Source organism: Hypanus sabinus, chromosome 8, assembly GCF_030144855.1.
Source record: "Hypanus sabinus isolate sHypSab1 chromosome 8, sHypSab1.hap1, whole genome shotgun sequence".
Taxonomy (NCBI): domain Eukaryota; kingdom Metazoa; phylum Chordata; class Chondrichthyes; order Myliobatiformes; family Dasyatidae; genus Hypanus; species Hypanus sabinus.
In genome coordinates, this window is record NC_082713.1 from 133,370,732 (window position 1) to 133,386,225 (window position 15,494).

General features: G+C 41.6%; 1 protein-coding gene across 1 annotated transcript in view; it reads left to right on the forward strand.

Moving 5' to 3' along the window:
- The window catches only part of LOC132397675 (metabotropic glutamate receptor 8-like), a 381,459-nt gene that overhangs the window by 248,514 nt on the left and 117,451 nt on the right, over positions 1 to 15,494 (forward strand). The window contains exons 4-6 of the mRNA XM_059976443.1: positions 1,928 to 2,063; positions 2,658 to 2,812; positions 3,526 to 3,663. Of these exons, the coding sequence (XP_059832426.1) occupies positions 1,928 to 2,063; positions 2,658 to 2,812; positions 3,526 to 3,663 (429 nt within the window). The remainder of the gene's footprint in view (positions 1 to 1,927; positions 2,064 to 2,657; positions 2,813 to 3,525; positions 3,664 to 15,494) is intronic.

The window sequence follows — 15,494 nt, forward strand, 5'->3', positions numbered from 1 at the left end:
GGTGGAATGTAAACTGCTACCGAAATGACCCTAGAGAACTCCTGTGGTTGAGGGATAATAGCTATTTCTTAACCTAGTAGTGTGGGTCCTGCGGGAGAAGCTATTAGGTTATGGTAAAATTGTTTGCTATACCACTTTTTGTGGACATCAGCAACTTCACAGAACTCCAAAGAGTCCAAGACTTTTGAAATTGTGACAAGTTAACTGAAAGCAGTCGGCAATGAAGTAATTGATGATCATAAATGGTGCTCATAAACTGCCAAGAATATGTTCAATTGTGCAGGATTAAAAGAACCATTAACTGGAACACTGAGTATAAGTGGCAGTACTGGGATCAAATTAGTGCCGCCCTCTGCTTGCTGCTGGCATCTTTTTACATTACATACATTCAGCAGAAGTTAGTTGCCCACTTGCTGACGGCCTTGCTAGTATGGCGTCCAGTGTGATTCATTCTAGAAACAAGTAACTATGAGTTCCACTAAGAGTATCCTAAAATATATGTGTCACAGATAGAAATGTTGTACCCAATAGTGATAATGTTGTTTGTATATCTTGGTACTGTTGCATTTATTGCTTATATTAACTATTCCAATATAACTAAAAGTTCAAAGTAAATTTATTATCAAAGTACATATATGTCAGCATATGCTACCCAGCATATGCAGATGTGTACAGAGAAATAAAAAAAACAATAGAATTGATGAAAATCTATAAATAACAAAGATTGACAAACAACTGTAACCCCCCTGGGTCGCCTCAGGCTCGCTCAGCTCGTTCTCGTCTAGGTGGAGCAGCTTTCGGCCCCGCCAAACTGGTAATCAGTTTGTGTGGACGCTGTGTGATGTTCCCACCTCGCCAAAAAACAGACAGGACACCATATGCGAATAAATAATTACAATTTATAAAGATTACTATAACTAAGTGATTAATAACGATACAGTATATATGAAGGATAAGAAAATACAGAAACGGCGCTAAACTTATCAAAGTCCAAACCACTTTGTGCACAATTGTTGGAGCTCAATTACTGAAGTCTTCTGGCCACCATTCGATCCCTTCTGAACTCCTCGACTCGCAGCTCAGGACCACCCGAAGAGGTCAACCAAGCACATCTATCTTCGTCTCCTCTCCTCGGGGTACCTCCTGGCCTTGGACCCCCGCTTGGGGTCCGTTCCTCACCCAGTTTACAGCATCATGTCCTCTCTCTCTCTCTCTCACCCCCTCATGCTGATCTCCCCAAAAGCCCGCCAATAATAGTTTACAGACTCAGAAGAAAGAACAACATTAATCCCAATTGGTTTACAAAGGAATACAATTCTCGTTATCAGTAAATTTTAACCCAAACAAGCTTCCAGCACTCTCTTGCAACAAAGAAGCATTCCTACTTTTAACAAAACAAAGAAGCCATTTTGATTAACATACGCAGTAACAAAGAAAAAGCAACCCCCCTTTACACGACCTTTTACACAATGTGCAAAAGAAGACAAATTATGGAAATAATAATAATAAGTTGTAGAGTCTTTGAAAGGGAATCTTTTGGTTGTGGAATCACTTCTGCTGTGAGTGAAGTCATCCACACTGGTTCAGGAGCCTGATGACTGTAGGGTAACAACTGTTCCTGTACCTGGCCTTGTGGGACACAAGGTTCCTGTACCTCCAGCCTGATGGTAGTAGTAAAAAGAGAGCATGACCTCGACTGATGGGATCTTTTGCTTTTTTTTTATTGTATAATGGTGATAATCCAAAAGTGACATTAGTTTTGCTAATATTTGTCCAGTATCACTGGCGATACTCATTGTTGCACTTAACAGTCTAATTAATAAAGGACAGGATGGATCAGTGAATGTGCATCCTATCAACATGCTCAACACTGCAGCTGCTGTGGACAGCTTGGTTAATATGATGCAATTTTTGTTTTTCCCCTTAGGTAGGGTTTGCATTGCCCAGTCACTGAAAATCCCACGGGAGCCAAAGCCAGGAGAATTTGACAAAATTATCAAGCGCTTGCTGGAGACCCCCAACGCTCGTGGAATAATCATATTTGCAAACGAAGATGACATCAAGTGAGCATTCTTTTTCTTTACACTTGATGGTGTTTAGCTCTGCCCCCTGGAGTTCTGGTCCAAACCTAGCTGAAACCTTTAGCTGTCTTGTTTTTGGTGTTGATGATGCTGAAGATTTTAGTGGGAGTTCAGGAATACTGGAAATGAGGAAAGGAGTTGAAAAAATTGATTTGTAATCACCACGCATTTTCCTCAAGAGCACGGGGAATTCTAAAGCAATTACACATCTGACTGCTGCCTCGGTCCTTTGGGAGATGGAGCTGGTTTTCAGATGCAATAGATCAGAAACTAACAGGCCAGGTGGGAGAACGTGACAAAGCGAGCTCGACATGATTTAAATCTGAAGAGATGGCTGCTTCATGAGATACAATGCGGTCTTCAAACATGTCCTTTTCCTGCATTTTGTCATGTTTTTGCCCGTCAAGATGTTTGTCTGAGTATATCGCACCTTTGTCCGTCAGTGCTGGGGTGTAGTGGAGGAGGAAATGAGGTGAAAAGATTGTTATCATTTTGTAGTGCAAAACTTAACCACCCTGCCCATCCGATCTACTTTCTGCTTTCCTCACTCCCACCCTGCCATCCTTTTCTCCACAGCCGTTTGCTGGAGGCCGCCAAAAGATCCAATCAGACAAAGCACTTCCTCTGGGTTGCTTCTGACAGCTGGGGTTCAAAGATCGCGCCCGTCCACCTGCAAGAAGACGTTGCAGAAGGGGCTGTCACTATCCTTCCCAAGAGAGCCTCAGTTGAAGGTAGGATTACTTCAGGTTCTCGTCCTCGATTCAGCCACCTCTTCCTGTGCTCTGATTGAAATTCATTGACTCATGATTGCACTCAGGGGAAAGTGCCAAACTCAGTAATATTTCCCCCAGGATTGACAAGGTCACTGCTGAGGGAAATTGGATCCAGACTGCATTAATCTATTTACACTACAAGCTATCAAAGTTCAAGACATTAGAGATAAGTTTTTCCAAACTACTTGGCTGTAATGCTTGCTGCTTAAATTTTAGGACAATTTGGAAAATAATTTTAAACAGCGCAAGAAAGGAAAGAAATACCAATGTAGACCACAGTCCTGCTTTATTTCTGAATTCTGTGTGTTCCTGATAGCTTATTACGTTTTATACAATGCTCAGTACTTGATATCAGTGCAGCTCTGTCTCAGTTCTAGCAACCTGGATTCATTTTTGATCTTGGGCACAGTCAATGTGAATTTGTGTGTTTTTCTTGCAACCTCCCCTCAGCCACTGCCAAGTTATCTGATTTGCCCCACTTCCCAAATATGCACTGGTTAGGTAGGTGAATTGGCACTTGCAAGTTAGGCTTACTGTAGGTGGGTGATGAAAATCTCAGTCAATGTGTGGTTGAGAGAGAGAAGGTGGGGATTAGCTTTGCTCTGAGAGTTGAAATGGACTCTGTGCCAAATGTCATCAGAGAAAAAGCTTGATTCTTTTTGCTTTTCCAGGCTTCGACAGATACTTCAGAAGCCGTACATTGGAAAATAACAGGAGGAATGTCTGGTTTGCCGAGTTCTGGGAGGAAAACTTCAATTGCAAATTAAGTTGGCATGGGAAGCGGAATAGCAAGGTCAAGAAATGCACAGGTAATTAAATGTATTTTAATTTAGTAATATCAGTGGATAGCCAACTCTTTCCATTGATTTAGACCAGACGTCAAGGCAAAGCATTTTCCAAAATGGGTAATTCAGCGACAGTGATGAGTAACCTCAAGGTTTCATTTCTGGCATGTTCCTGCTTGAAGTTACCTCACATTACCTTGCAGTGGTGAATAGCCTTTGAAGAGGATACATGTGGAGTCAGTCTTTGCTGATTAACAAGCATCTTTTTGGCCGTCACAGCCACTCAACTGATATTATTAGTCTGAGTGGACCCTCCATTCTTGTCTGGAGATTCATGGTCGAACTTAACATTTAGAATATAAAAACAAGGATGTAATGGTGAGGCCTCATGTGGAGTATTATGAGCAGTTTTGGGCCCCTTATCTAAGAAAGGATGTGTTAACATTGAGGAGGGTTAAAAGAAGGTTCACAAAAATGATTCTGGTATTGGAAAGCTTATCATATGTAGAGTATTTGATGGTTCTGAAATTCCTTGCTGGAAATTAGAAGAATGGGGATAGGGAGGGATCTAATTGAAACCTATCGACTATTGAAAGGCCTTGATAGCGTGGAAGTGGAGAAGATGTTTCCTATACTGGGGAAGTCTAGAACCTGAGGGCACATCCTCAGAATAGAGGGATGTTCATTTAGAATAGAGATGAAGAAGAATTTCTTTAGCCAGGGAGTGGTGAATATGTGGAGGTCATGTTATAGAATGTATTTAAGGCAGAGATTCATAATAAGTTGGGACATAAAAGGTTATGGGGAGAAGGCAGGACAATGGGGTTGAGAGGAAAATGGATCAGCCTTGATCAAATGGTGGAGGAGACTCAATGGGCCAAATGGCCTAATTCTGATCCAATGTCCTTTGGTCTTAATGATAAAGCCTTTGAAAGATTGAGGGAAGTGGCTGGTCTTTTGTAATGGTACTTTGTGAAACAGCTGTTTCCTGATAAATTGGCATGTCATTTGGTGCAAGTGAAGCCAGATAGCATTTCATGATAATTAGGAGTTGTGAACAAAGTTGAAAGTGTGATTGGATCATGGACTCCACACTAAGTTACAGCACTCTCAATCTGCAACCATCATCTTCTTTTGCATCAGATGACTTCTGTTGACCTTAGTTTTGTGAGAGCTTCTGGTGCCAGAGTCATGTCAAATGTCACCTTGTTGCCAAGACCATTTACTGCCCATTGCTGCTGACTGTCAGATCTTGTGCATGTGTGTAATAAAATCTGGAGGTGGGCTATTTCAACCAGATCCAAACGATGTGTTGGGAGTAGAGTCCTGATGTTCAGGAAGATGGCTTCTATTATATCCAGGTTTGGGGCAGAATTCCTGATACTTGTAATAATTTTAGTGGCCAACTCATCAAAACCCACATATTTTCTTGCCTTTTTACCTCAAAATATACGGTCTTTTCATCAAGTGTGGTACATTCCTAAATTACCTGCCTAATGGAATGTTTAATGCTTACCTGAACTGAATGGCAACCAAATCCTATCAGACAACCAAAACAGCACTAGACCCAACTGGATACCAAAATGATCATCACTGGCTAATAACAAAGATTTTGTATAATTTTTCATGGAACTTTGGGCAATATTCTGTCATTGATGATTCTCATGAAATGAAATAAAACAACAAAGGGGGGCCGAGAGTGGAAAGACGGGAGCTCATAGTATGTTGAGGTTGGAGAGACAGAGGTCCATCGTGTTCTGGGGCCTGAGAGACTGAGAAAGATTGTGTGTTGGGAATTGAGAGGCTGAATTTGAAAGGAGTATAGTGATTCACAGGACTGGGGACTGCGTGTTGGGGTTGGGGGTCTGAGTCCCGTTTGTGCTGGAGATTGAGGGTCCAAATCCCACAGTATGGTAGAGAGCCAGTTTTCCTGTCCTGCCGTGTGCTGTGCTTCAAGGATCTGAGCTGAACAGTGTTATGATGGTTCAGGATCTGGAACTGGGTGTGGGAAACAGCAAGGAGCTGTGTCAACAATATGGATTGTTGTCCCACTGTCATGTCATCACTTTGTCACGTTGGTGAAAAGGGCTCGGTAACCCAACAGCAGGCACCATGGCTGTGAACAGCGGCCTGTTCCCGCTCCGTCCTATGTCTCTGACATGGTGATCACTTTGTGAATGCAGGATCACTGATGACAGGGATTTCCCACATGAGCCTTGCAAGGGAAGCTAATGATCCAGAAATAGTCTCTGTTATCGTTCTCGCAAAACATTGATTTTCAGGATTATAATGCGGTGACAAAGTATTGTGCACTACAATTTCCTTGATTTTCTCAGCTGAAATCTTTTGTATTCAGTTAAGGTGTGATTATTAGCAAGAACAGGAAGGGATTTAGATGAGAAACTGTCCAATTTTGCTATCAGTATAATTTTGTTCTCTGCATGAACCATTTTTCTCATTTCTGTACTATCTCAATGGTTTAATTTGTTGACCTTTAGACATTTTCACTGGTTTTCTCTACATCTAATCAGCAAAGTGCTTTCTGTGGATTCAGACTTTCACATGAAGCCACACCCATCTTTGTATCTATTGAGCCTTCTCATTGCCTCTTAACATGTAGAATGCACGTTTAGAAATGTCAGTAAAATTAAATTATGAGCCAAATGGTCCAGATTATTTTCTTGATGATTTTGTTCAAAAGAGGTTAACATTTTAAGGAAAATATAGACTATTTAATGTGGAGGTAATAGCCTGTGGTATGTCTACCAAGTGAATTTATACAGAATAGAATAAAGTGACAGGAGCAGGGATAAGTCACTTGACCTTTTGAATCTGCTCAGCCGTTCATTAAGATTATAGCTGATGTTTTTCCTCAAGACCAATTGCTCGCACTGCCTCTGTGTTCAGCTATTCTCTTTACCTCCAAAAATCTGTCAATACCACAAACTCAATGACAGTCTCTGCAATTCTCTGCAGTAAAAAAAATTCAAGCAAATCACCAGCCTCTGAGTGAAGAAATATCTTCAAGTCCCAATTAAGAGGAGGCTGATGATAAAGAGCAGAGAGAGTATGATAGAGCACATTGCTCCAAAAAAACCCTGCCTTTGGCATTTTGGTAGGATGTTCCATTTAGACCCCTGGCCTGTTCTTCACCATTCATGTTCTCTATTTGTATTTATCTTAATCTGCTTTAAAACTGAGCACTCAATATAGTTCTACTCAATTCAGGCTGGAGCATCTCAATCTCAATCAACATCTTGCTTAACTTAGATTTTCCTTTTAATGTCTCTAATTGCTTTATCAATCATCTTTAAATTTTGAGCTTTATTCCTCGCCTTTCCCCCACTAGAAACATCCAAATTTAACTTGCTATCGAAACCAATCTAGATTTCCCCAGCGATGAACTAAATTCCCTCATTCCTTGTGCCAAACTAGTTGACAACTTTTTTCTGCATTGTCCATGAGGCCCCGAAATTCTTCCTGAAGTGTAATCATGGAGTAATTCAGTGTAGAGTCAGGCCTTCAGCCCACAGTCCATACTGACAAGCAAACATCCATTTCAACCAATCCTATTCTCATCCTATTTTATTCTCCCCACATTCCTATTAACTCCCACCAAGTTCTACGCTTGGGCAATTTACAGTGGCCAGTTAACCTATTGACCTGCATGGGTTTGGGATGTAAAAGGAAACAGGAGCACCTGAGGGAAATTTATGTAGTCACAGGGAGAACATGCAAACCCCATACAGTCGGCAGTGGAACTCTGGATTGAACCAAAGGTCAGGATTGAACAAGGTTATTGCAGCTGTGAATCAGCACCTCGACCAATTGTCCAGAACTTGATGCAATACACTAACTGAGGCCTAACTGGTTCCCTGTCAAGACCTTTTATTGATGAAAGATCTGTTAATTCCTCTGTTAAGGGAGCTAGGGCTTTACTCTTTGGAGTGAAGGAGGATGAGAGGAGACATGACAGAGGTATACATGATGTTAAGAGGAATAGATAGGGTGAACAGCCAGCGCCACTTCCCTAGGGCAACACTGCTTAACACAAGACAACATTGCTTTAAGGTAAGGGGTGGGAAGTTCAATAGGGATATTAGAGGAAGGTTTTTCACTCAGAGAGTGGTTGGTGTGTGGAATGCACTGCCTGAGTCAGTGGTGGAGGCAGATACACTAGTGAAATTTAAGAGACTACTAGATAGGTATATGGAGGAATTTAAGGTGGGGGGTTATATGGGATGCAGGGATTAAGAATCGGCACAACATTGTGGGCCGAAGGGCCTGTACTATGCTGTATTATTCTATGTTCTATGTTTTCTTATCTTACCCTGCTCTTAACTAATATTTGGGTTGCTTTGCCTCAGATTCATCCGTCCAAATTCATTTTAGAGTTAAGCAACCCAACACAGTTAAGTGGGACAAAATGGGATGACAGTGATCCTGAACCTTTTGTTTGTCCAGCAAGATTGCAGGCCTAGTCTGGCACAGTATTGTGTGAGCCTGTGGAAGGGAGGAAAGCAGTTCAGTCATGTTGGAGGAGATTTTGAGGGGCTAGCACTTGGTGTCATTCTTTTGGAACACAAAGAACACTCCCATTTCTTATCATCACTCATTCTTCCCCTCCCAAAGAGAACGTGGGTTTACCTGTTTGAACAAAGAACATAGAACTTGACAGCACAGTACATACCCTTCGGTCCCAATGTTACACCCACCTTTTAACCTACTCTAGGAATCAATCTAACCGCTCCCTCCTACATAGTCTTCCAATTTTCTATCATCTATATGTCTACCTAAGAGCTTCTTATATGCTTCTAATGAATCTGCCTCTAGACCACCCATAACAGTGGTGTTCCATGCACTCACCACCCTCTGACATCCCCCTATACTTTCTCCCGATCACCTTAAAATTATGTCCCCTGGTATTAGCTATTTACACTCTCAGAAAAAAGTCTCTGGCTGTCCATGCTGTCCATGCCTTTTATCATTTTGAACACATCTATCAAGTTAGCTCTCCTTCTCCTTCAATGCAAAGAGGAAAGCCCCAGCCCATTCAGCCTGTCTTCATAAGACATGCTCTTTAATCCAGGCAGCATCTTGTAAATCTCCTCTGTAAAGCTTTCACATCCTTTCTATAGTGAGGCGACGTATAGTTACATATGTTTCTTAAGTGTTTTATATGCATAGAAAGGTAAAATATTTACTATATACTAAGAAAAACGTTTGACTAACTGACGCTAAATAATATCGGATGTACCTGCTCCGACTTCAAATCCGAGTTAAAGACGGACTCAAGGATGAAACTCATTCATAACCCTAGGACTGCCTGTACTTTAAAGTCATTTCTAGATTACTTATAATACCTAATACAATGTAAATGCTATGTAAATAGTTGTAATACTGTATTGTTTAGGGAATAATGACAAGAAAAAATAGTCTGTACATGCTCAAGCAACGAGTGCTGGAGAGAACTTCTGGGTTTTCCCGATCCGCGGTTGCTTGAATCTGCGCATGCAGAATCCGCGGATAAGGAGGGCCGTCTGTAGATTGGTAACATCGGTTGGTGCTGGGTCTCAAGAGAAGGAATTGTAGGATGCCTATGAGAAAGCGGGATGTGAGCCAGGTTGATAGGCAATTTTGCATGAGCCTCACTTACAGAAGATCCTATTCACTCCTCTATTGGTCTCCCTCAATATCTCTTAGTCTCCTAAATAAGACATCAGTTAAAAAGCAGGCTAATGTGTCAGTGATGGAGATATGTTCAAGATTCTTTTGCTGCTTCCATTTGTTGTAATTTACAGATAATGAGAATTCATTGCTGGAATCTTGCTTTACACAGGCTAAGACTACAAGATGAAGAAAATCAGAAGCTGTAGAAAGCTACCAAATTAAGATTAATGCATTGTAACCATAACTTGGGACAACAGTGTTTACTTGAGCCAGGGCAAAAGGGTTGACACATTGCATTTATCTTAATTGTTTATTCTTGGAAAACACTTTTTACCAGTAAAGGAACTCAGTGCTGTCCCTGGAGAAAATTCTGTAGGCCTTAAGCACTTTAAAATAAACTTTGCTGGTGCAGGCTTTGCTTCCTCCTATTCATTTCAAAGATCTAAGGGACTGGGAGGAAAAGGCACATTGTCAGCCTGTTTGCACTCTACTTCTCATAATCAGGATCGCTTCCCATGTGAAGAGTTACTTCTATTCAATAAATCAAACCCCCTTGTCATTTGTATCCGCAGACTTCTTAACTGATTCTCAAAGTTTTGATTTTCTGATCTTAAACCATTTCATTCCACATGTTGATTCAAGGGAAGAAGCTCTAGGTCTCAGTTTGAAGTGTATGCTTCAAAATTTAATTTAAAATATAATACCAAATCTCTCTTCCCATACCCACGAAATCCTCCCTTTAATATCTGCATCAATGGCTAAGTAGCTCATTGTTCTCAATCTTTCTTTAAAAATAGCTTTGGGAAATCAGCATTCTTGTTCTCTAACATGCAAATCTTCCAGCTAACAGAATTTCTTCAGGCATCTGGGGTCTTAATTTCTTGACATGAAGCAACTGTAAATTGTTTAGAGGCATTCGAGAGATAAATAACCTGCTACTGTATGTCTGTACACTGTGGATTACTTAAAACCACCCAGCAAGTTGATTAAGCTAATTGTAATGTAGTTGCCTGTAACTATATGTCCCAGCAGTCATTCTACTTGCTTGCTGCAATCGAGTATAAAGAATCTGCAAAGTTTTGTTTCTGATATTGACTGTTATAAGAGGATATGTCACCTTTAAGTTCCACTTACAGGATTTTGATTAGCTCCTTTCAGCTGACATGCACATTGCAGGCACGAAAGAAAGGAAAAATGCAAATTGCCTTTGGCACAAATCTGCAAATGTCTCCAATTTTCTGTGTTGCTTTTGTTATACACTAGATGTATAGAACTAGTTGAACCTCTGATGAAAGAATTATCATTGAGAATATCTTTGAATTATGCACCATACTAGTACTGTGAAAGATTTCTAAAGTTAAACTGCTTCTTTGGGGTAAACATTTCATGTATTGAATTGGTTCTGAAATAATACTTTCAAAATTTATCAAGTGTTAGATTACTGTAACCAAATCTAACTGGAAAATAGCTTTGTATTTTATAATCATTTTCAGCCATTTAAAATTGTGTCACTCAACTGGTAGAATGACAATGTGATTTAAAACTTTTCTTGAGATTGGCTTGTGGCGACCCACTTTCTGCACAGGCGAACCGGCTCACAAATAGCCCGCGCGCGGGGGGGAGACTTTGCTAATGCACCTCTGATATCACTTCTGCCCGGAGAGGGCGGGAACTAGGGGTTAAAAGCCAGTGCCACGAAGTTTGAATAAACTAGTCTCGAAACCATTTAGCGACTGCGTGTCGTTGTTTCTAGCTCTGTATGTAGTACATCACTACAGGCTGAATCAGAGTTTACTAAATTACCACTCTAAAGTAATACTTCAATATGCATTTAAAAAAAAACTTTGATTCACAATTTTCCCTAGTTTTTAGTTCCACGGTTGGGCAGATATTCAAGACTACTATAAAAGGCTGTGTTAATGTCGAGGACAGAGTGTATGCCCGGCTGCGCACTGGAAATTTCCTGCTTGCAAGCCAGTGTTATTTCTTCATGGAATCCAGCACTACCGCCTAAACTTCTGCATGTTCCCTTGGCTTCAGTTCTAATGGGTTCAAACGCTTTCCCATTTTTTCAATTTTTAGTTTTTTTTTAAGGTATAATTTATTTTATAACCCCAGCATGCTAATGAAGATGCAGTTAAGCTCTTCGACAGCTTTCATAGCCATTTCAGCCATATAACCATATAACAATCACAGCACGGAAACTGGCCATCTCGGCCCTCCTAGTCCGTGCGGAACTCTTAATCTCACCTAGTCCCACCTACCCGCACTCAGCCCATAACCCTCCACTCCTTTCCTGTCCATATACCTATCCAATTTTACCTTAAATGACACAACTGAACTGGCCTCTACTACTTGGAGCCTTGGAGCAGAAATTATTGGCAGACATAAAATGTAACAGCAGAGTACCCACTCTTTGGCCTTACCACGTAGTCTTCCAGTTTTCTATCATACATGTGCCTATCTTAGACAGTTTCTTAAATGTTCCTGATATGTCCCTGGCAGTGCATTCTATGCACCTGCCAGTCTATGTGTAAAAAGCTTATCTCTGCCATCCCCCCCCCCCTACTTTCCTCTAATCACCTTAATATTGTGCCTGCCCTGGGAAAGGTCTCTGGCTATCCTCTTAGTCTTTGCCTCTCATCATCTTGGACACCTTTATCAAGTCAGCTCTCATCCTCCTTAGCTCCAAAGAGAAAAACCTTCACTTGCTAAACCTGTCCTCATAAGATAGGCTCTCTAATTGAGGGAGCTTCATGATAAGTATCCTCTGCACCCACTCTAAACCTTTCACATCCTTCCGATAATGGGGCGACTAGAACTGATCAGAATATTCACACCACACTAAGGGAACTAGTGATCAGTGAGGCCCTGAACTAATCAGTTTAGAGCTGGTTTCTTTGTGAAAGTTTCCACTGGGGTACCCGTTCCAGGTGAGAGTAGAATCAGTGGGGATACAGCTGGCGGTTGAGGTTGGCAGAAAATTTGGGCCTGACCACGTTGGTTCGTAGAATGTGCGATGTTTTGGTAATGTGCAAATGAGTTGGGAGTAAAAACCTTGAAGGAATCATTCAAAATGAGCCAAATTTAGAGCATCATTTGTACCAGAAATCCCCACAGCACTTGCAGCTTGCATTCACTTGCTAAATATGTGTATGGAATGGAGGGAAAATTCTCTGAGTGATCTTCTCACAATTAGTGTGTTTAGCCCGGAGCAATCGCAGTAAATCTGCAGTAACTTGTGAATCCATCTTGCCTGCACTCAAATCTCCAATATTCTTTTGAACACATTTTTCTGCAGTACTTTCTGCTTTATGTTTGGACTTTGTGTTGGTTTTATTAGTATGCAGAGAGAGGTTTGTGCTGCGAGCTATTTTGGTACTGCAGTGACCTTTATGGATGGAGAATCACTGGCAGAGTTGGCCCTGGCTCTTAACGGTATACATGGCAGAGGATTATTGATGAAGCAGATGCCTTAGCTGTATTCTGTGTTGTGATCCAAAGCATAGTTTGTAGGTATTTAACTGTCTTGCAAGTGATGCATTATGTGGCTGGTCCCGAACAGGATAACAAATGTTTTGGACTCTGTGTGCTGTGGTCCTAGAGGGCCTCCTGTTACAAACAGTAGCATCCATGGATATTATTCCACTGGTGCTTCTGTGATGAACAGTTCCTAATTCATTCATTTAGTGGCAACAATTGCTCCTCTTGACAAATGCCAAGACTGAATTTTAAACCTTTGGTCCGGGGATCATTGAGGAGAATTTTAATACACAGAAACAGGCAGATTTGGGATGTTAGAAACTTCATTTCTACCTGCATCATAGCAGCTCCCTTCTGGATTTAACACATGAGCAACCAACCAGCTTCCTGGTTTAATCAGTACTCTAGGGAGGCTGCATGCCACAGATTTGACCTCCATTTTAAATTTATGTTGTCAACGCAGTATCCACAGGAATCAGGGATCTTGAGAGCTTGAGGGTGGTGAGGACTGCTGAACCCAGCTTACTTCCTTCCATTTCCCCTACCTCCTGATCAATTCCCATCTCCACTCCTCCTTCAGCCATGAACCCCCACTCCACTTTGGGATGTTGTCCTGTCCTCAGCTGACATATCTCTCTTGCTGGGTTTAGAAGCTGTGAGCCACAGTTTTGCACCATTTGGCCCCCTCCATCCCTCCCACAGGCCCACTTCCCAATCTTTCCAGTGGAACAAGATCATCGAATGGAGCAGGCTGTTTGGCCCAAAATATCTGCACTGACACTCTATATTCCTTCAATCCCTGCATGTTCATGCACAGTATCTGCCCATATGCCTTTTAAACATTGCTATTATTTCTGCACCCACCACCACTCATGACATAAGAAATAGAGGCAGGAGTAGGCCATCTGGCCCATTGAGCCTGTTCCATCATTCAATAAGATCATGACCGAACTGACCATGGACTCATCTCCACCTACCTGCCTTTTCTCCATACCCTTAATTTCCTTACCATGCAAAATCTATCCAACTTTGTCTGAAGTATATTTACTGAGGTAGCCTGCACTGTTTCACTGGGCAGAGAATTCCACAGATTCACCACCCTCTGGGAAAAGCAGTCCCCCCGAATCTGAGGCTTTGTCCCCTAGCTGTGTTCTCACAAACAGTGGAGACAACTTCCCTGCCTCTATCTTATCTATCCTTTTCATAATTTTATATCTTTCTATAAGATCTCAGTCCAGGCATCTATCACTCTGTGTGTTACATAACTTACCTCATAAATCTTCATTAAACTTTCTACCTCTGACCAGAAACTTATACCCCCTTGTATTTCACATCTCCATCCTGGGAAAAAACACTATTTGTCTGCTGCATGTAAGCCTCTCGTTATTTCATGTACTTGTATCAGGTCATCCTTAGCCTCGATGCTCCAGACAGAACAATCCAAGTTTGTTCAACCTCTCATAGCTAATACTCTCTAATCCAAGGAAAGTCCTGGTGAACCTGGTGGCAAAGTAGCTCTGATAAACCATGGCAACTTGTTGCGGGAGGCTTACAAAATTTCTAAATATACTTCTGGACTACTGTCTGTGCAATTTGTGAAGCCTCTAATTTCCCTTTAAGCAACATAACTTTAAACTGTCTTAATGAACAAGCGATTTAATGATCTTTTGAAAGACCATGGCTGGAAGAGAGGGAGGAGGGGGGACTCCAAGCCAACGTTGAAAGTTCCTTTACCCAGCATCTTGTTTGCAAATGTACAGTCACTGGAGAATAAGACTGAGGACCTAAGGGCAAGATTGTTGTATTAGAGGGAAATGAGGAATTGCTGCATCCTGTGTTTCACAAAGACATGGCTCACTTCTGACTTGCTTCATGCATCGGTAAGACCTGGAGGCTGCTCAATACACAAATGAGACTGAACTGCTGATTTGGGGAAGGCGAAAGATGGCTGGGGAGGGGGTTTCTGTGTTTCATGATAAACTCTTTGTGATTGTTGGACACGGTGGTTTTATCATACTCTTGTTTCCCCGACCTGGAACATTTAAGTGCTGACCAGTTTACCTGCCAAGAGAGTTCTCCTTCACAATCCTGATTGCAGTTACATACTGACAAAAGCTGATATTAACCAGGCACTCAAGACATTGAATGCTGGCCTCACAGACCAAGAAACAGCCCACCTCGACACATTTCAAATCATAGTTGGGGACTTCAATAAGCCCTATTTGAAGAAATATCTTCCAAGTTATCATCAGCATGTGAGGCAGCACCAGAGGTCCCAGCACATATGACCACCGCTATACTAAGATAAAGAATGCATACATTTCCATGCCTGGACTTCATTTCGGGACATCTGATCACTTGGCTGTCCTTCTCTTACCTGCATATGGGCAGAGACTAAAGAGCAAGGCTTCAGATACAAAGACCACAAAGAAGTGGTCATGGGAGGCAGAGGAGCAACTGCAGGATTGCTTTGAGTAGGTGTACTGGACTGTGTTCAAAGACTCAAAGGATCTGAAAGGATACACTACAGTTGTCATGGACTTTATAAAAACAGTCATAGACGAGTATGTGAACATCTTTCAGAGCCTTCCCCTATCAGAATCCCTGGATGAACCATAAGATCTGCATTCTGCGGGGGGCCAGATCAGTGGCATTCAGATCTGGCAACCAAGGGATACAAGAGGTATGAAGTGGCAATCTTG